We start from the raw sequence: 22496 nt of genomic DNA, 5'->3' as shown, positions 1-22496 counted from the left end.
ATGTTTGGCCCACTCTACACCACCAGGGAAGTCATATTGGAGGTGAACACTAATGAGGCCATATGGGGGAGGTAGGGGGAAAGCACTAAACACTAGGAAACTGTAAAGGGGAGGTTGGGGGGTCTTTAGACACCAGGAAACCGTATAGGGGAGGGAGGACCTTTAGACACCAGAGAAGATTATAAGGGAGGAAGGTGGCCAGTAGACATTGAGGTTGGCTTGCAGTTAGGTCTCAGTGTGCAATTTCGTCCCACTTTGTATTTGAGTTTGACACACTGAAATCGACCTAACAGTGGTCACTAACGATCCAATTTCTAGCGAAAAATCGTTAGAGCGATCAGAAATTCTGATCGGAAGAAAAATTGATCACTACACCATCAACGAACCAATCTTTGCTTTCTATCTATTACAACCAATCAAGAAAATCCAAATTTTGGTTTGACAAAAATATAGTCGGACAATTTTTTTTATGATTGTTCATAATCGTTCATGATCGATTGTGCCCATCAACTGAGATTATTTTCAACCAATCCAATTGAACGATTTTTTGCTAGAAATTAGACCACGTTTAGGCCCATCAAAATAACGGGTGCTAGGCCTCTGCTCGAAACCCCCACCTGCCGCCGGTCAGCACACATGAGCGCGCACGGCTGCAATGTGTACCCGCACGCGCATCACGCACACACGCCCGCCCCCATGGCCCCGTCCTCCTCCTCCCCCAATGGCCGGACACAGGAGGAGTGCGCAGGGACACAGGGGTTTTATTAGGTAGGATGAAGTGAATGTGTAGTACTGCTAAGAAAGTCTGTCACTACCTGCTCACCGCGTACCCATCACCCTGGAAACGCTGGTTTCCCATTCCAAAAGGCTCCAGAAGAAGCATCACAGGCTCCTACTGGTGTGCAATGGGCCAATGGAAATTGTACCTCCTCAGGGAGGATTTTCATTGGTCCACTAATCGGTGTACCAATCAGAATCCTCTTTAGGGAGGAACAATTCCCATTGATTGGTCTATTGCACACCAATGGGAATCTTAGTTGCTTGTGCTGGAGCTCTGGGACCGGTATAGCGGCATTTCCAGTGTGCTGGGACCCACATAGACAGCGCCAGGTGAGTATCTTGCAAAACAGACGCGACGAGCAGCCTAGTGAGGACAGGCTCCGCCATACGCTAGCATTGAAATCATTGGCCATCGTCACATCCGGTTGATCCAGAATAATTGCGCGGGACACTCCGAACCGATCCATTACAAATGGACTGATGTGAATGCATTTCAATGCAGTTAAAGCAAACCTAAACGTAGGACTTCCTCTCTGCTCTAAAAGATAAGCTACAGCATAATAACCTTTACAGAAAAAAAAACCCAACATTTTATTGTTACTGCTTACAGAACTCCTCAGAGATGCTGCAGTGTAGTTACTTAATGGTTTGCTGGGAGCACAGAAAGGGTTAACCTCCTGAATGGCACACCTATCTGAATGGCACACAGATCAGATAGAGACGACAGCTCAAATTACAGTGGCTCATTACTCCCAGATAAGGGAGAATTAGACTCGGTTCACATTGAGTCTCTCTTGCGCTGCGTTCCGCTCCGAGAAGCAGAGCAGAAGGATCGTGCAGGACGGGAAAGCATTGCGTCCGCTTTCGCGTTTCGCTCATCGGAGCGGAATGTAAGCTATTTAAGGCTCAATGTGAACCGAGCCTTAGACTGGCTGTTATCTCTAAATACAAACAGGGTGGGTTTCATCTGTGTTTTCCTTCTCTCTTATGCATAAGTTTAGGTCCTTTTTAACATAGGATCCGTTCGCATCTGGTCCGTTGCGCTCTGCTTAGCTGAATTATTTTTATGTCAGTGTGAAAGGAGCTGAACCACACTGATGGATGAACCAGATTCATAGGGCAGAAGTGATCCGCGTAGTTCACCTAACAGGACAACCCGAGTCAAGTGCTATATAAAGCATAAGTCGTTAAGCAGACATGGAGACTCGCCATATCTGCAGCATTTCCTTCTAGTGAACAATAAGTTCCAGATGGGAAAGCCCTGGGTGTGAGAACGCACATCCACTGATGCGCAGATAATGTCCAGCGAGCTCTGTACAGCATCAACGCTTCACGTTTTACAGTAGCGGCCGCCGTGCAGCCTGACTCGTCCTCCTACAGCAGCAGCTGGGACGTTCTCTGGCCTATATGCATTGTGTAATCACCATACATAACTTGTCACATTCTCATGTCATTATCTGGACATAGGACGGAGGGTCGTACGCAGGTCAGACTATTACAGAAAGTCCATTTCTAAGTAACAGGCCATAAAAATGGAATGTGAGTTGTTTCTGAAGTCCCCAACCCTTAGTAGGAGGGGGTATCCTGAAGCTTTAATTATCATCCAGAAGTTATTATGGCAGATTGATGAAATGTGGTCACTGTCATCATCGGTCCCCAAGGGCATGATGTTGAGAAAATCAGCTTGTTTCCTTTATTTTCAGGCTTATTCACGCGATGAGCGTTTTCAATTTTTTTTTTTAAGATTTTGAAAAACGCCCTTAAAGAGAAACTCCGACCAAGAATTGAACGTTATCCCAATCAGTAGCCGATACCCCCTTTTACATGAGAAATCTATTACTTTTCACAAACAGACCATCAGGGGGCGCTGTATGACTGATATTGTGGAGAAACCCCTCCCACAAGAAACCCCTCCCACAAGAAAAGTACAAACTTTTGGCAGTTTCCTGTCTGTGAACCTTGTTGCATTGTGGGAAATAGCTGTTACAGCTGTTTCCAACTGCCAAAACAGCATGCAGCAGCTACATCACCTGCTAACAGTAAAATGTTCACTGGAGTTCCTCTTTAAAGTGCTTGTCCAATGATTCCCTATGAGAGTGTTCACATCTGAGCGGTACGATTCCGATCCGCTCACCAAAGCGCTGCCTGTACCACTTTTGGGACGATTTACCTCAATGGAAGGTATAGAAAAATCGCAACACGCTTCAAGAAGTGCTTTGTACAGAAGTGATAAGGCATGTTAACTTTGATAAGGCGTGTTACCGCTGATAAGGAGTGTTCACTCAGATAAGGCATGCTATTTGTCTTAGTGAATCAAGCCCATTATATTTATTATTTTCCGGGTCAAAGACTTCACTTCCTGACTTGTGTCAGGAAGTGAAAAAAGAAATCGCTCTGCAAAAGCGCTTAGAAAAATCCTTTACACAAAATCGCAACGTGCAAGAAAGCGCTGGGAAGCGCTAAAAATAATCTCTAAAAATACTGTATATTCTGGCGTATAAGACTACTTTTTAACCCTTAAAAATCTTCTGATAAGTCAGGAGTCGTCTTATACTCCGAGGTGTCATTGATGCCGGGTGATACGCCCTATCCTGTTACCGCCTCTCAGATCTCGCTGCTGAGGACTGTAGTGAAGCGGCGCAGGTGCACATGTGCGAGATCTGAGAGGCAGAGGAGGAGGTAAATAGGATACAAGGGTGGACCAGAAGGGTGAAAGAGGCGTGTTTTATGGGCACAGCGCGATCTATTCTTCCATACCGCTCTGATAAACAGGTAGACAAGGAGAGCTGACCAATCCACTTAGGGAGAGGAGCGTTGACCAACCCAACCAGTCTATCCCCTGTATAATGTTATATACTGGGTACCACCTGAAGTACAGCACCAGTATCTGTTCATACATAGCACCAGTATATGATGTATTTTTAATTTTTATTTGGTGTGCATTGGAAGAGGCGTAGTCTTATATGGCGAGTATATCCCAAACTCTATATTTTAAATCAAAATGTTGGGGGGGTTGTCTTATACACCCAGTCGTCTTATACGCCGGAATATACGGTAATCGCGCAAAACATTACAAAATGCTAGCTTCAGCTATTGCGATTTTAGATGTGCAAGGCCTTACAGATTGTGCCAGAAGTCATTTACAGAGGAACTGTAGTGAAAATAATGTAATAAAAAAAGTGCTTCATTTTTATGTATAAATGATTTAGTCAGTGTTTGCCCATTGTAAAATCATTTAAATCCCTGATTTACATTCGGACATTTATCACATGGTGACATTTTTACTGTTGGCAGGTGATATAGCTGCTGCATGCTTTTTTGGCAGTTGGAAACCGCTGTAAACAGCTATTTCCCACAAGGCAACAATGTTCACAGACAGGAAACTGCCAGAAGTACCTCGGTACTCAGAGCTTCTTGTGGGAGGGGTTTCACCACAATATCAGTCATACAGCACCCCCTGATGGTCTGTTTGTTAAAAGGAATAGATTTCTCATGTAAAAGGGGGTATCAGCTACTGATTGGGATAAAGTTCAATTCTTGGTCGGAGTTTCTCTTTAACCTCCTTGCCGGTTATCCCGAACTCAGTTCGGGGTAACCTGCGCAGGAGGATTGCTCAGGCCCCGCTGGGCCGATTTGCATAATTTTTTTTTTGTTACAAGCAGCTAGCACTTTGCTAGCTGCTTGTAACTTCCGATCGCCGCCAATCCGCCGCGCCGCGCCGCTCCCCCCCGCCCCAGACCCCTGCGCTGCCTGGCCAATCAGTGCCAGGCAGCGTTGAGGGGCGGATCGGGATTCTCTATGACGTCCCAACGTCCATGACGTCGGTGTTGTCATCCCGCCCCGTCGCCATGGCGACCGGGGAAGCCCTTCAGGAAATTCCGTTCTCAACGGGATTTCCTGCATACTCTGATCGCCGAAGGCGATCGGAGTGGGTGGGGGGATGCCGCCAGCCCTCGGCTCGCTACATGATTTGAAAAAAAAAAAACCTCCAGCGCTGCCTTCTTGCCGGAGGAATTGAACCGGCAAGGAGGTTAAAGTAGATCTGAACTCTTGCATAGGACAGAAGGAAAACATAGAGAAATGCACCCTGTATGTCCCCCTCATCTGTGACTAATCACAAGTTGTAATTTGAGCCCTTAGCTGTGTCAGCGGACTGCCACACCAGAGAGGCTCTGTTGAAAGCATAGGATGTTAACAATATGTCTGCTTCCATAAAAGCAAGAAGTAGACACAAAGCACATTTATTGCAGGATTTGTATCAGCTGTAACAAAGAAATGTTTTTACAATTCTTCCGATGACTGACAATTTTTTGAGTGACGAGCAATAGTTTCCGCGATCTGGTGACGTTGGTACAAGCACGAGAATGTCATTTAGCATCGCGCAGCGATAACAAACGCCACGGCGGATTGGATCTTTAAGATCCCTGAGGGCTCCGCGTAAAGTAACACGATCGCTAGACTTTCTCAAGTAGCGTCAAGTGACGTCCCCCTCAGTAAGATGGATCAGGGAGCGCTCGTCGTTGAGGGACGTTGCAGGATCCACCTCCCTTACTCGTTGCTGTGAGTATGAGCAATTTTTTTCCCCACTAAAACGGAGTACCCCTTTAAATCAGGAGGGGTGTTTAATTAACGTGATCTGTTTTTCCTTCATCACTTCTTAATGGGTTTTTGATTGCTCAGCAGAATTCCTGTGTGTAACTTCCTTTACAAGGTCCAGCGTGGGGCTACCTGTCCTGAGAACAGCTTAGCGTTACACATTCCTTTTCTATGAGGGGAAATTAGGCTTCTTACTCTAATGATGTTTGTGTAGTCATGCAGGCTGAGGTAGGGGTCACCGGCAATCTTCGTACATCGCGCTGATTTGTGAAAAATTATATCGGAGGGGAACTTGGCAGGACATTCGCGACTCTGGCTCCAATTTTTTTTATACATTGTTGTTAGGAAGCTGCCTGAGCCAAATAATCACTTTATCTCCTTCAGGTTAATAATCTTGTTAGGGCATAATATAAAGCTGACCGTAGATCATTGGCTAGCGCTGTGAATCACTGCAGTGAAGCCAGACATCTCATGACATTGCTCTGAGCTGCATAGTGATCTGTGCCAGCTAATTAGGAAAACTGATCCTTTTGGCTCGTAGAAAGGTAGTTGGTAGTTTTATTCCTTGCTTAGGGCATTTTTTCTTATGCCTGTCTGTCTCCACGACTCCCCCTATGCAAATTCCTTCACTGACTCCCGATCCACTTCAGAATCAGCTTTCAGGCCCCATCCACATCTAAAATCGCTAAACGCTAGCGATTACCACTAGCGTTTTGCGGGAGTGCTCACTGGACAAATTAGCGTTTTGGGAGCGATCGCGATTATCGGTTCTATACATGCTAATCACGATCGATCCAGAATCGCCGCCAAAACCCTTCAGGTAATGCGTTTGCGATTATCGCTAATCTCAAAATGCCCGTGATCGCGGCAGTGAGAACACTGCCATAGGGTACAATAGGACTAGCGGGAATCGTGCAATTCCTGCTTAGGTGTGAACTAAGGGCCCATTCCCACTAGGGCGATTCCTGCTAATCACCAAAGCGCTAACTCTTCTTAAAGCACTAATGCTGTTCTAACCTTTGGCAGTGATCTCACTGCCACGATTGGTGCTGATTGTGGGCGTTTGGTGCCAAACGCAAAACGCGTTACCTGCAGCATTATTGCCGCAATTCTTAAGCAATCCTGGTACAGTGCTTAGTAAAGCGATGATTGTCATCGCTCTGAATCGCGGAAGTGTCCAGTGATTTTTACCGCGCTTATGGCTAGCGTTTGGCGATTTCAGTTGTGAACGGGGCCTTAGATCCTATGTTTGGCCTACGGATCTATTCACAAGTTCTGCCTGGCCTACATCTCTGACCTGGTAGCAGATACACACCTGGCTGCCCACTTCACTCTTCCAACAACCTCCTCCTAACCACCTTACGCATCTCCCATTCCCATGCACGACTACAGGACTTAACTAGAGCTGCTCCCATCCTGTGGAATTCTCTCCCTTTACCCATTAGGCTTGTCCCCTCCTTCAAAACCTCCAAACAAGCCCTCATCGTTTCCTACTCTAAACAGTTGAAGTGACATGTCAGTATCTCGAGGACCCTTTCACACTCGCGCATTGTGTTGGCCTGGTTTTGCCGCAGGCCAACGTTACGCCACTGAAGTCTCTGGGACTTTTCATAGCGACGTGGTGCAACACGATGCTACAGAAGTGACGTTTTCGCTGCGTCCCCACTCAAGCGCATACCTACGTCACCATCGCTTCACACGGCGACTGAAAGTCATGTAAGTCTTGCGTTGAAATCTAGCGTTGCGGCCCACATGTACAGAAGCGTATTTTAGCAATACACTTATTTATTTATTATTTATTTATTTATTGTATTTATAAAGCGCCAACATATTACGCAACACTTCCGCACAATTCCTTTCTTCGGCTACAGGAAGCGAGCGCCAGAGAGCCTCACTTCCTGTTTGGCCTGCTGCCAGACGGGGATTTTTTTGGCAATGCCGTGTTACCCTGGCACTGCACCGCACCAAAACCCTGATTAGCAGTGTGAAACCAGTCTGAAACAGGGCTGAAATCAACGAAGCAAGTACACAAAAGAGCTTTAAAGCGGACCTGAAATAGAACTTTCTTTGTGCTGTAAAAGATAAGCAACAGTATAATAACCTTTAAAGAAAAAACATTGCTTTGTTACAGATTACAGAACCCTTACAATAAATCTGCAGTGCGTCTACTTCCTGCTTTCATGGAAGCAGAAACAGAGTTAAGATCCTATGTTTACATATTAGCTTTGTCTGCCAAGGACTATGGAATTTCTGTGCTGTCACAGATGAGAGATCAAATTACACTAATGATTTCTTACCAATGAGGGGGAATCAGACAGGGTATACTCTCTAAAAACACACAGGGTGCATTTCTGTGTTTTCCTTGAGTCCTGTGCAATAGTTCCGGTCCACTTTAAGACCTTTATCCACGGAGAGATTTAGTCCCAAGAAGAAAAGGAACAGCTCTCAGTGGGAGTGTTCTGCCTGTGATTTGTTTGACAGAACGGGCTATTTTTGCAACGTCTACGCAAATGAGCCACTTTTGCAAAGAATTCGGGGCCGATAAAATCATTTGTTTATCTTTGATTTTTTTTTCTTTTGCTAGATTTTAACTTCTGGCGAAACCTCTGGAGTGTATCTAGAAAAGGACGCTGACAAATGTCTTCATTAAGTATGTAGACATGGATTTTCTTTGCGTTAGCGCGCTACTGTTGAGAGTTAAAACTTTTCACATGCTAATGAAAGATCAACAACTGACAAGGAAGACTGATTAATTGGCAAAGAACGCCATCCTGAAGGGTCCAACGTAAATGTACTGCGTGGGTTGCTTGGGAACGCCAACAACACCGCTGAACAATGAGCTGCTGGCAGAAGGAAAACGCTTTCTAAGTGTTATAAAGTGCTGATTGCCGGCTGATAATGTTATGTAAGTCGATTTAATGTTTATATATGTAATAGATGATCTCATAGTTCACCCCCATCCACCTCCGCCATATTGTCTGTAGCGTTCCTGGGTATACATCATCTGCAATGCCGTTTTCTTTATCGGATGAGCATTCAGGTTTATTGCGCTGGGTCCCCGGTTCAAATCCCAGTCAGGGCACTGTCTGCACAGAGTTTGTATGTTCTCCCTGCGTCTGTGTGGGTTTCCTCCGGGCACTCCAGTTTTCTTCCACATCCGATAAACAAACACATAAGTAAATTTCCTGCTGCCCGAAATGGCCTCCGGGGCCTTTCACACTGTAGTGGTGCGCTGCGGCAAATTGCTGCACCGCTACCGCAGCCTAATGAAAGACTATGGGGAAGTTCACACCTCCCATGTTGTGGGACACTGCGCCGAAAATGGGCAATTAATGCTAGCGCAGAACTAGGTTACCGTGCGGGATCCACGGTGATCTGCGTTGGGCCGGAACTCATGTTAGTCTACAATACTCTTCCGCATACCCGAGGCAGGAAGTGACCGCAAGCACATGTCACTTCCTGCTTGGCTGGTGGCCAGACAGGGAACACGTGTACTAGCGCTGTGTTCCCTGAAGGCCTGTTTTTGTCGATGCGGTGGGCGTGACTCATCGCTAACGCCAGTATACATTGTGAAACCAGCCTCAGGTGACAATGCATACACTACATGATACACAAAGACATATGACTATGGTAAGAATTAGAGTGTGAGCTCATCTGAGATACATTTAAAGCAAACCCGAACTTAAAAATAAACATACACATGTCATAGTTAGTAGTGATGTCGCGAACCTCCGATTTTCGGTTCGCGACTGTTGTGTTCAACAGTTGTCCAAAGAGAACCCCAGATAGCCAGGCACTGTACCACCAACACTACATGCTGAAGCCAGCCTAGCATGTACCATTTATGCTCAATCCATTTATGCTCAAAAATACAAGAGAGAGAGAGAGCGAGAGATAAATCTACCTGGCTATCTGGGGTTCTCTTTGGACAACTGTTGAACACAAAAGGCAAGGCCATGCCTGGCTACAAATCCTTAAGCAGTGGCTGGATGGTGTAATGGTTAAGGGCTCTGCCTCTGACACAGGAGACCAGGGTTCGAATCTCAGCTCTGTCTGTTCACTAAGCCAGCACCTATTCAGTAGGAGACCTTAGGCAAGTCTTCCTAACACTGCTACTGCCTATAGATTGTGCCCTAGTGGCTGCAGCTCTGGTGCTTTGAGTCCGCCAGGAGAAAAGCTTGATATAAATGTTATTTGTCTTGTCTAATTTTTCTCTTGGATTGAGCAGAAATGGTACATGCTAGGCTTGCTTCAGTTAGTAGTGTTGGTCGTACAGCGGTTAAGGTACTTGCCCACCACACAGTGAGACCTGGGTTGAATTCCTAGCCACGGTATGTAAGTTGGCTTTTGAACTACTATAATTCCCTGGCAGATGAGACCCTCCTCCCTCCGGGAGGAGGGAGGATGGAATAGGTAGAAGGGTAGGAGTAATATACAAAAGCCTAATTAAACTCTCCCTAGCAGAGTGTGTGTAGCAGCTGTCCCTTAACTAATTAGTATAGGCAGACGAGTGAGTAAAACGGCACAAGGACCTTGCCTTTTATAAGGGATGGTGGGGCTCCAGCTGTGAGTGCATTATGATTGGCAACAATATGCCTGCTGACTGTGATGTAGAGGGTCAAAGTTCTGCTCCATAGAGCATTATGGGGCGAATCGAACTTCCGCAAAAGTTCGCCTTTGCATGGCGAACGCGAACCACCGAAGTTTGCCTGGAACTGTTCGCCGGCGAACCGTTTGCTACATCTCTAATACTTACCTCCCGTGTAGTCTACTCATCAATCTCTTTCTCCTCTCCTGCGTCCTGTTTGTCCACTGTGATCAATGGAATTCACCGTCCTCTATTTTGAAAATGGCCGTTACCCCATAACAGCTTCCTGGGCAGCATAAACTGTAATATTGCCCACATGAGCCCCATTGAAACTTGGACATTACTTTGCTCATCAGTTGGCCTTTCAGTTGTAACTGGTATATAACTGACAGCAACTGATATATTTCAGTTCTGACAAAATCTTGTTAGAACTGGAAGGAATCGTTGTAAGAAGAAAATGGTGAGCTTCTGAGAGGAACTGATGGCAAGGTAAGTATGGAATATTCATTTGCAGGTACATCCTGTATTTCTTTTAAATAATTTTGCTTGGTTCAGGTACACTTAAAGAGAAACCGTGACCAAGAATTCAACTTCATCCTAATCAGTAGCTGATGCCCCCTTTCCCATGAGAAATCTTTTCCTTTTCACAAACTGATCATCAGGGGGCTCTGTATGGCTGATATTGTGGTGAAACCCCTCCCACAGTGTGATGTCAGGACTGCGGTCCTGACACTAGTTTCCTGTCTGTGAACCTCATTGCATTGTGGGAAATAGCTGTTTACAGTTGAGTCCAACTGCCAAAAAAGCAAGCAGCATCACCTTCCACTGACATCACCTGCCAGCAGTAAAAATGTCACCCTGTGATAAATGTCAGAATGTAAATCAGGGAGAGGAAAGATTTTTCAATGGGCAAACACTAAATCATTTATACATAATTATTGTAAAAATGAAGCACTTTTTTATTACATTATTTTCACTGGAGTTCCTCTTTAAATGACAAGATGTACTCTGTACAGCGCTGGGGAAGATGTCAGCGCTATATAAATACTAAATAATAATTATAATATTGTGGGATCTGCCTGGTAGTAAACGTTGAGGAAGCTGTTCTCAGACAAAAATCCGTTATGGGGATAAATGCGGTATTCTGGATGAACTGCTTGCCCCTGCTAGGCCTGGGTGCAGGAAGATCTCATCAAGAATGTAGGGAAGGAGAGAGAAACCCTTTACAGACTTACAGTGAAGCAGTAAATAAGTGGTTTAGCCCGAACACAAGTAAGTTCATAGCTGCAAAATATTCTGAGTCACAAGTTATAGTGATGAGGCCTGTGATCATCCAGTAATGTCTGATTTAATATAGGTCTAAACAGCACAAATGTTACAGTGTATATAGGGAGGAAATACAGAAAGACATTAGGTCCAGCAAACATACACAGTGTGCTTGGTGCATTTTGTAGCTAAAAACCACTTCCTCCAAGCTGGCCAAAAACGAAATATAGATTTATAAAAATAACTCCTAGAAACAGGTCACTTAAAACAGGGATGGAGGTGCCCAGTGCACATAAGATAGGCTAATAAGGTGCTGGTCTTATAAACAGAGAGATTATCTTACTTTTTTTGAAGAATATGGACCAATTTATGGAGAAAAGAAAAGGTATTTTATTTGAGCAGGTAAAATTGACAACGCATTTCGTGGGTGATTACCTGCTTCCTCAGGTCAGTGAAAAAAACGGTGCATTAACTGCTATGGTTGTGTAGCAAGCATGAACGACTCTACCTAGATAAACTGGTCCAAGTTTCTTCAAGAAAGGTAAGATTGACTCTCTGTTTATAAGATCAACAGCTTATTTGCCTATCTTTTATGCATTGGGGCGCCTCCACCCCTGTTTTAAGTGTCTTCTCATACCTCTTTAGAGGTGACAGTTTTTTAGTTTGTCCTAAAGAACATTTGGGGCGTGACCGACCAGTTCCTGTTACAGACATGGAAAACCGAGCGGGGACAACAGTAATTTCCCTCCTGCTCTGACGGTGGTTGCAATTTCTTGCAACCAACCTTTGTGAGTATAACATTAGAATTTTGCCTTTCCTAATCTCACACAATTCTGCACAATTGGGCTCCTAGTCTCCATTTGTCTTCTAGGTGAGCCTGGGGATGTTACATTCACAGGAACCATGGACATAAGCTACCTTGAAACAGGTGTCCGCAATAAACCCTTGTATGGTATAGAACATATCAACATAGAGAGTCAAAGATCAATGTGATACAAGCACTATAGCTACCAAGCTGGTGGCATATGGAAACAAGTAAATACATAAGAGAGAAAAAGAAGCTGAGGTGAAACAACTGCGTGCGTCACCCTACCTTCCTCATAGTAACAAATGCAATGCTAGGCTCTAGGCTAGTAGTGCGTTTCTGCTGCCATCCACATAAATCAATTCGGACATCCGAAATGTTTGGGGAAACAGTATTTAGTTGTTTTGTACATTTTCTTTCAGCTAAAAGCTTGCTGCCTTTATTACATAGCAGATACTGTCAGCAAAAGGCTCACAGAACAACAAACATACGTAATGTGCAGCGTAGGTGTGAACTGTGCAGAAAACCATCGCACGGGCGTCTGATATTTCACATGTCATACGTTATATACGTTATATACACACCACATACAGAAGCCATCAGCCATGACCCCACTTGGAAACCAGCTGTGAGGATTGGTATGTTCTAATAAATGTAACCGTCTTTACATAACGAAAAGCCAAGCTGTTCTATGTTATTCACATAATACATTAGGAAAGGAATATTTACATAAAGAAGACATGAATGAAGCCAGCTCACCAGTTATCAGATTTCTGGTCTTCAGGAATACTTAAAAGACAACTCCGACCAAAATGTATTTTTTAATTAATTGGGAGAAGTTTGTTTCCATTTAATTTTCATTTTTGCGGCAACATTAAGTCGTTGGCATCCTTCCGTAAGAAAAAGTCCATCGTATGCTTCCTCCGCACAGTTCATTGGTAGTGGTAATGAGTGGGTGTGGCAAGATCATATGGACTGTGGGGGTGTGGCCAGACTGTGAGGAGGGGCATCTTCTAACTGAAAGATGCCAACGACTCGACTGAGTCGCTACAAATACCAGAACCTGCAGCAGGGAGACTGAGGATCTCGGGTGTAAAAGTCACAAATGTAAAAGTCTGGTGCTGCTACTGAAATGATTTAGGCACGGTTGGTGGGCCAGATTAAAAAACGAAGTGGGCTTGGTATGGCCCCCAGGACAGGCTGTAGCTATGAGATCTTCCAGCTAAAGGCTTATACACATGTCATAATGAATGGTCAACCGCACAACATGACCAACCGCACGCCAAGTTGCTTACTCGACAAGTACATACACACACGCCAACCAACTAAACAACCAACTCACTTAAATATTATGCGTGCAAGCTAAACTACAAACTGCGCAACATTTCTGCATTCAAAAACAACAAGCTGTTCAAAAGACACACGTGGCCAACCTTCATGATAGCTGGGCAGGTTGATCCACTGCCTGGATCTGGAAAACAACCGGTTATCAGTTGGTCATCTGGTTGTTTGCCAGCTGTGCACAGGGCCGGCTCTAGACTTCTTGCCCCTCCCCTCCTCCCGGAATGATCGCTTGCATAGCAGAGGAAACGGGGTGGGTAGCTGTTTGATTTCTCTCCTCCTTCCCCTAGGGTCACCCTCTGGTGCTCTCCCCCCCCCCCCCCCCTCCATGCAGAACAGCAGTGGCAGGGCACTTACTGTACATCCAGCTGCCGGCAGGACACCCCTTTAATGTGCCTGCAGCTGCCGGGTCTCCCTGTGACCTGCCATCTGTTGCCGCTGCTCATCTACTTCTTGCAGCAGAAAAAGGAAGTTGACGAGCAGCAGCTACCGAGGGCACCCGGCAGCTGCAGGCACATCAAAGGGGAGACCCACCGGTGGCTGGACGTCACATAAGCGTCTTGCCGCTGCTGTTCTGCATGGAGAGGAGCACCGGAGGGGGACCCTAGGAGACGGGGTGGGGTGGGATGCCGCCCTGACGCTGATGTTGTCTGAGAAAGTTGCGTCACCTGGCGTCATGGTCAGCCCGGGGCTGTCCATACACATGCCCAGCTATCTTCCAACAGACCACGTTTAGAAGATAGTTGGGCAGTTTATACTAGCCTTAGCTAAATCAGGCTGATAGTGGAGATGCTATCAAAAAACAAGCTACAAGATATTAACCGTACATATAACTATCATGAGCCCGTCTCACCTTAATAGTACATCAAATAGTTAATAAAATGGATAAGGGCTCGCTCACACTAGGGGTGTTTTAGCCCTTTTTTCCAGCGCAGGCGATTTTCAAAATCGCCCACAAAACGCTTGTGCAACGAATCTCTTTGAGAAGGTTCATAGCAGTGTGGTGCGTGCGCTGTGCGGTCAGCAAAGCGGTGCCTGTACCATTTTGGGGGCATTTTTGTTATAATAGAAGGTATAGGAAGAGCGCTAAATGCTCACAAAAACCACTTTATGCTGCACAAAATCGCAGAACGCTTGAGTTTGCGATTACGATTTTAGATGTGAACGAGGCCTAAGGGAACCTACACCTACTAAGTTACAAAACTTTATTAGCAAAGTTTGCCAATAAAGTTTTGTACTTTAGTAGCTCTACATTCCCTTGCCCATATTATTTGCTAGTGGAGATGGCAAGGGCAACCACCTGGTGATTTTTTTAAAATACATTTTTATGATTTTTTTTATGCTCGATAGTGGCAGGAAATGGGTAATAACACTAGATAAACAGAATAGCACACAGCTCCATTATTTATGAAGCCTGGAAGGAAAGGGCAGCGTTCTTACCTCTCCCGCTCTTGCTCCAGCAGGCCGGTGAACTCATCACTCTTTTCCATGTACTCCGTATGCTTCCTCTTCTCATCCTCCAGTTCATACAGAACTTCTCTTTGTGACTTCTCGGCCAGTAATAGCTGCTCCAGCATTCTCTTGTGAGACTCTTTATGTTTTTCCACCACTTTATCCAGCTGTAACACACAAAGAGAACGTGTAACCATGTAATGTGCAAATGGACAGGCCCCTATTTCATGTTGGGCTTTACACAGTTCCTGGAGAGTGATACGGTGCGTGGGTGTCAGATGAAAGCATATACCATCCACCCTGGGGGAGGTCGCATTTAAAAGGGACACTGAAGTCTCATAAAAATCATCTTTTTATTTCAAAAATGTCCTTCTCCCCTGCAAAATCCACGACTTTCTTGGTCGTGGATTTTGCTGCTGGAGGAGGCAGAGCTTTCAGCCGCAGCTCTGCCTCCTTACGTGTTAATCAGCGCGTATCTCCGCCTCTCCCCCGCTTCTCACAGTGAAGGAAGACTGAGAGGGACGGGTGGAGGCGGCGATCCGCGCTGATGGACGCGTGGAGAGGCAGAGCTGCGGCTGAAAGCTCTGCCTCTCACAGAAGCGCTCCCCGCAGTGTGCCCGGGAAGTTTGGGGGGATTTAGTTAGAGTTCAGCCGCTGGATGCAGCGCTTTAGTTAGGGCAAACATGTTAAAGACTTTTTGAAATAAAAAGATGATTTTTATGAGACTTCAGAGTCTCTTTAAAGGACACTCAAAGTGAGAGATATGGAGGCTGCCATATTTATTTCCTTTTAAACAATACCAGTTGCCTGGAAGTCCTGCTGATCTATTGCTGGCCCGTGAATTGCGTTACCTGCTTTGACTTGTGTACCTCTAACTCTGTGGTACCAGTTTGTGGAGGGCCATGTTTCCGATTGAACGTTCCTCTGTGTTTCTGATCTGAACAGCACAGCATTGTACAGGTAGGTCATACAGACTCTGTAAAGTAAACCATGTCATCATGATCATAAGTAGACAGGGTGCCCTGCCTACTGAGAGCTCAATGCTGTTGCTCCTGCTAACTGCCTGAGGAAGCGGGTTAGACCTGTGAAACGCATTGCATTTTCTGTGGCGTATATAAATAAAGCTTTTGTCTAAACCAGACAATTCTAGTCTTCAATGGGGAGGTTAGTCCACCACTATCCCCCTTTTTAAGGTGTTTTCACTTATTTTATTCTTTCTGGCATCTCTGTTCAATACGACTAATTACAAGCTTGTCCACCCTTGGTGGAGGGTATGTCTACATCAATCTACAGAGTGTGACTTCTTAAAGCGTATCCGAGATGAAAAACTAAGTATAACAAATAACTTGTCTATATATCTTATCTAAAGTTTAGGTAGTTTACACAGCAAATCTATCTGCACACAGCTTCAATAGTTTATGATTATTGATTCTTGTGGTACAATGAGGGCAGCCATGTTCTGTTTGTCTCATTACCCAGGCGAGCTGATAGCATCTCAGCCCTCAGCCTTCCCTCTGCCTCTGAAATCTATGGCTAGTAACCTCCTCCTGCCCAGACTTCGCTCCCATAAGCCCTTGGTACATGAGTCTGAAACTGCCAAGGCTCTCTGAAGCTGTGGGCGAGGCTTGTTTAGTTTATAAGGAATTAGAGTATTAAAACAAAACAAAAAAAAAGTATTTGGCTTGAGGAATGCCTTATAAACTATATGAAAGGAACACAATTATGCAATGAGTAAAAGTTTATCTTGGATCCACTTTAAACCAGGGGTCCCCAAACTTTTTCAGTCAAGGGCCGGATCAACATACTTCAGACTGCTGGGGGGCCAGAACATACATAAAATGATTTTGAAAAACATTACATTGAATCTAGGTCTTCATTCCACCCAATCATGCCCGGATGAGACCTCCCAGCAGCAGCCATTCAGTCATGTGGTGGCTGAAGAACGTCTTTGTGCCCCAGGCAGTGAAGCATACCCAGGTGACAACCTGCCATCCAGTTGGACACCTGATGCAGAATTGTATTGGAAGCCAGTGAATTACTGCTCGCTGTCTTCTACAGTATGTGGATGAGTGGTGCCAGCACTGCATTTCTATATGCGGGCCGCCGATTCGCCATATCTGGACGCATATATCCATCCAGATAGGCAGTGGTGCTGCAGCCGTGTGGTGCGCGCGATCGGGCCCGCGCACGCTCCCGCTGCCTCCCGCATATAATTCCCATTCACCGATCTAAGTCCCCGGCAGAAATACCGACGCTTTCTCATCAGAGAGCGTGGTATTTCTGCCCCCAGGAAACTTCTTCTCTTCATTTTAGTTCCTAGATGCGACATCGTTCGCATCCAGGAATTTTTTGAATGTGGCCATCTTGTGGCCAAATAGTAAACTGCACCCACATACCTGTATTGAATAAAAAAATACATTATATTACATCTAAAATTGGCTATTTCCCTCCCAAACTAAAATTACCCAAATACATTTTTGTATTAAAAAAAAAATAAAAAAAATTGCACCTTTATTTCTAAATAAAATATCGGCGCCATAAATTGTGATAGGGACGTAATTTAAATGGTGTAATCAGCGGGACAAATGGGCACATAAAATGCATGGGTTTTAATTACTGTAGCATGTATTAATTTTAAACTATAATGGCCAAAAACTGAGAAATAATGATTTTTTTCCATTTCTATCTTAATCTTCCTGTTAAAATGTATTTACAGTAAAGTGGCTCTTAGCAAAATGTACTACCTAAAGAAAGCCTAATTAGTGGCGGAAAAAACGAGATATAGATCAATTAATTTTGATAAGTAGCAATAAAGTTATTAGCGATTAAATGGGAGGTGAACATTGCTCGGATGCATAAGATTTTCGAAGCTGTAGGCTGAAGTGGTTAAAGGTGCAGTGGGCCACATCTATAAGTTATACATTTTTGTGTTTGGGGGGCCAGTGAAAAAGCCGCGGGGGGCCGCATTCGGCCCACGGGCCATAGTTTGAGGACCACTGTCTTAAAGAGGAAATTAAGAGAAAGGTATATGGAGGCTGCCATGTTTATTTCCTTTTAAGCAATACCAGTTGCCTGGCAGCTCTGCTGATCCTCTGCCTCTAATACTATTAGCCATAGCCCCTGAACAAGCATGCAGCAGATCAGGTGTTTCAGACTTTAAAGTCACATCTGACAAGACTAGCTGCATGCTTGTTTCTGGTGTTATTCAGATACTACTGCCGAGAAATAGACCAGCAGGGCTGCCAGGCAACTGATATTGATTAAAAGGAAATACATATGGCAGCCTCCGTATACCTCTTACTTCAGTTCCCCTTTAAACATGAGGTTCCGATCTGAACAGAAGTAAAAATGCCATACTGAACTTACCTGGAGCTTCCTCCAGCCCCCGTAGTCCATAAGGGTTCCTCGGCATCCTCTGGGCTCCCTCCATTCTCCAGCTGGCAGCACCATTAGCGCATGACTTGGTCAGGAGTTTTGTGCGGGCCGTCAATGCACCCGTCTCCCTTGCATGCATGTAGCCCATGATCATTCTGTGCACAACCACGCATGCGCAAAACGCTGATGGCGATGGATGCGCAGTTGCTAACAACTACTGGCCAAGTCAGGACCTCACGGACTACGGGGGCTGGAGAAAGGATCACTTTAACCCGAGTGGGGTTGGGTTTAACCTCCCCACCTGCCTATACATTGGTTGCCTTAGTGGTAACCCACCATTCTGAGTATCCATTCACAACAAGATGATCTTCCACTTGATGCTCCAGGGCCGTAAATATTCGTCTATGCAAGTTAATGAGAAATTAATGGGCAGAGAAAATTGCTCTGGTCCTCATGTTACGTGACATAACATGCTACCCCATTGTGAGTGCTCGATTACTCTTTGTTTACATGTCATCACTTTGCTTGTTTTGTAAAGTGTATTTTTTACAGGACCATCCAAATCGGTATCTATGTTCAGCTATGGAAATCGCTTTTTAATGACATTCCAGCATTTTATTACTCTGAGCGGTTTATGTTCCACTCTTTTACAAAAAGATAGACAAGCGAAGTAGCGAAGAGCTCCTGGGTTTGTGTTTGATGGCGATCCAGGAAATCATTAAGAGCTTATTTAATTCCCAATTAGTCGCGGTTAATTTGTCCTCTCTGGGCCGCGGTCTCGCAGTGTTACTCTGTGCCAGCCACAGCTGATGTGGGAACATCACTCTTCAACACCATCGAGGTTGCCGAAATGCTTAGGAGCTAATGAGGTACTTCAGTGTTCGGTCAAAGAAAACAAGTGATTTGGGTGACACTGAGCTACTCCGGGAGTACATCGTGTACCGCGGCGGAATTCAGGACATCGGTCGGGACTCTAGTTATAAACCCGTTTGCTGTGAACCTTGTGGCATTCTTCCCTAAATATATAAGAAATCCATACATTTGATTGCAGTTTGCTTATTCCACACCCAGAGACGCAGTATCAATAGCAATCATAACATAAAGGGAAGCACAGATTTTTTTTTTATTATCATTAGTGTATTAATAATCTGAACATTTGCATTGTGCTTTTCTCCTGTTGGTCTCAAAGCGCTCACGAGCTGCAACCACTAAGGATGAGCTCAAGAGACCACCCTGCAGTGTTAGGGAGTCTTGCCTTGAACTCCTTACTGAATAGGTACTGACCCCAGCCAGGATTCAAACCCTGGTCTCCCATGTCAAAGGCAGAGCCCTTAAAGAGAAACCGTAAGCAAGAATTGAACTTCATCCCAATCAGTAGCTGATACCCCATTTTACATGAGAAATCTATTCCTTTTCACAAATGGATCATCAGGGGGTGCTGTATGACTGATATTGTGGTGAAACCCCTCCCACAGTGTGATGTCAGGACCATGGTTCTGACATCACATTGTGGGAGCCTTGTTGCATTGTGGGAAATAACAGCTGTCTCCAACTGCCAAAAATTCAAGCAGCATCTCCTACCACTGACATCACCTGCCAGCAGTAAAAATGTCACCATGTGATAAATGTCAGAATGTAAATCAAGGAGAGAAAATATTTTACAATGGATAAACACTTGACTAAATCATTTATACATAATTATTGTAAAATTGAAGCTCTTTTTGTTTTGTTTTTAATTATTTTCCCTGGAGGTCCTCTTTAACTAGTACACCATCCAGCCTGGGCAATGTCAATATACTGCCAACAATTTCCACAGAACTTTACAGAATCCATAGCCATGTTACTAACTGTTCCTCAGGAGCTCACAATCTAATCCTACCATAGTCATATTATAATGTCCAACCATATTATCATTATTTAGCACGGAAATCTTCTGCAGCACTTTACAGAGTCCATAGTCCGGTTACCGACTGTACTGATTTTAAAACTACTTGTTTAAAGTTACATTTTAAGACATCTCTGTGGAAAGGGTGTAAAACTGTGTATTTATTACTGAATCTGTAGTGATTTGGAGGGGTTTGTGAACAGATTGAGAGACTTTATTTTGCAGATCACTATAGACATTGTTTTAATCACTTTATAAAAGAGCCTAAATTGAGCCCCAGTGAGAGATGTTTCAGTGAGGATATTGACACCCTCTCGCCCTTTGAGTCTGGTTGAAGAACAGTGAATGACTTCTGGGGAAATGCCTGCCCTTGTACAACACAGAAGTGAAAGAAAATAAGACCCACCAAAATGTTCTTTTTAAATAGTTTGAACTGGAAAGGTACGTTTGTTTCAAATTGAAGCAAATGCCCCTTTTTAACTGTGAGCTCAGGTTTCATTTAAGTTGGTTTCCTATTGTTTAGAGTGTTTACTCGTTGCTTTTTATGAAACTAATGCTTAAAGGGACCCTGAGCAGGTGATAAAAACTAAATTTGCACTTACCTGGGGCTTCCTCCAGCCCACCGTAGGCCGTGAGGTCCCCTGGCATCCTTCCGGTCCCATTCCTGGCTCCAGTTACAGGACTTGACCTGAAGTCGTCAGGTCTGGTTCCTGCTTCCGTGCATAGCGCTATTATGCTGGCCGGCGTGAGAGTCCTGCTCATGCAGCACGGTGGCGTAGTGGTTAGCTCTCTCGCCTTGCAGCGCTGGGTCCCTGGTTCGAATCCCAGCCAGGGCACTATCTGCAAAGAGTTTGTATGTTCTCTCCGTGTCTGCGTGGGTTTCCTCCGGGCACCCCGGTTTCCTCCCACATTCCAAAAACATACGGATAAGTTAATTGGCTCCCCCTAAAATTGGCCCTAGACTACAGTACTTACACTACATAATATAGACATATGGCAATGGTAGGGATTAGATTGTGAGCTCCTTTGAGGGACAGTTAGTGACAAGATATATATATACACTGTACAGCGCTGCGTAATATGTCGGCGCTATATAAATACTAAATAATAATAATAATAATAATAATCTGTAGTGGGTTTTTTTTTGCGTTAGTGCAGGGGCGTAGCTAGAAACTATGGAGTCCCATTGCAAAACTTTGGTTGGGCCCCCCACAAAAAAGAAACCTTAGTCCACCTCCCCCCCCCCCCCTTTCCTTTCGTACACACAGTAGTTGTAGGCTGTCAGACCTGCTGCCCAGAATTAGACAATAGCCAGAGGCACCCCCCCCCCCAGTATTAGGTAGGCAAAAGTGCTCACCGCTAAAGGTAGCCAGAAGTATCCCAAATTAGGTAGCCCCCCTGTATAGGTAGTCAGAGGGGCCTCCAGTTATAGATAGCCCCCAAGTATAGCAAGTAGTTTTGAATCAGGATGATATCATTTATTGGCTAACTTAGTGGTAATAAAAAGTAAGCTTTCGGCTAATAATAAGCCTTCATCAGACTCCGTTCCTGCATATACTGACAATATTAAAAAAAAAACACAGGTTATATACATTGGACATACGGAGGAGAAACATGCCTTAAAGTGGACCCAAATTCAAAATACAAGATTTCAGAAATAAAATCAATTTTCTAAATTATAATAATAAATAGCAGCCTTTTTTCAGCTGCATAATGACAAATATAAAATATTTTACATTTATTGGAGGAACCCCTCCCTTCCTTTCATATTACCGGGACAGAATCCGGCAGACTGGTGGAGGAGATAAAAAACAACACAGGCTGCTACTGATGATGTCACAGGGGAGGTGATCTCAGCTTGTGTGAGATTTCACATAGACGACGCCCCTGTGAGGGAGAGTAGCTGATGATAAACACACCCATGATCTAAAACCTCCTACTAAGCTCAGAAGTAATGGCTGCCACCTGTATAACCCTAGTTATGAAAAGAGAAGGGTGAAAAGCATGCACTGAAATGCTCATAGGCATGAAGGAGTGTTTATTTATCTTTGTATGTGTCAGAGTGGTGCAACTAAATATTTAATTATAATGATTAATTAAATATTTAATAAAAAAAAATATTTGGTTTGGGTCCACTTTAATTTCCTCTTCATGAGGCTTTCCCAGACATGCTAGCTAAATAGATAAGATCACCCATTTCCTAAAACATAACATACAACCGAAAGCTTACTTTTTATTTATCTCTAAGTTAGCCAATAAATGGTATGATCCGGATTAAAAACTTCTTGCTTTTACTGATGGCTAACACGGTACAATGCTCTACTGCTTCTCCCAAGTATAGGAAGCCCCCAGTATAGATCACTACTCTCCTTTGCTCTAGTCTTATTACTCTGCAGACCCCATTATCG

At 44.5% G+C, this 22496-nt stretch overlaps 2 protein-coding genes across 4 annotated transcripts in view; one reads left to right on the top strand and one right to left on the bottom strand.

Moving 5' to 3' along the window:
- Positions 1-22496, top strand: part of CMSS1 (cms1 ribosomal small subunit homolog) — a 426354-nt gene that overhangs the window by 192735 nt on the left and 211123 nt on the right. The window lies entirely within an intron of this gene.
- Positions 1-22496, bottom strand: part of FILIP1L (filamin A interacting protein 1 like) — a 381420-nt gene that overhangs the window by 176654 nt on the left and 182270 nt on the right. For both annotated transcript variants that reach the window (XM_068270686.1, XM_068270687.1), the window contains exon 4: positions 14817-14995. In XM_068270686.1, the coding sequence (XP_068126787.1) occupies positions 14817-14995 (179 nt within the window). The remainder of the gene's footprint in view (positions 1-14816; positions 14996-22496) is intronic.

Source organism: Hyperolius riggenbachi, chromosome 2 (genome assembly GCF_040937935.1).
Source record: "Hyperolius riggenbachi isolate aHypRig1 chromosome 2, aHypRig1.pri, whole genome shotgun sequence".
NCBI lineage: Eukaryota > Metazoa > Chordata > Amphibia > Anura > Hyperoliidae > Hyperolius > Hyperolius riggenbachi.
The sequence above is the reverse complement of the archived record's forward strand: the minus strand, read 5'-3'. Positions and strand labels throughout refer to the sequence as shown.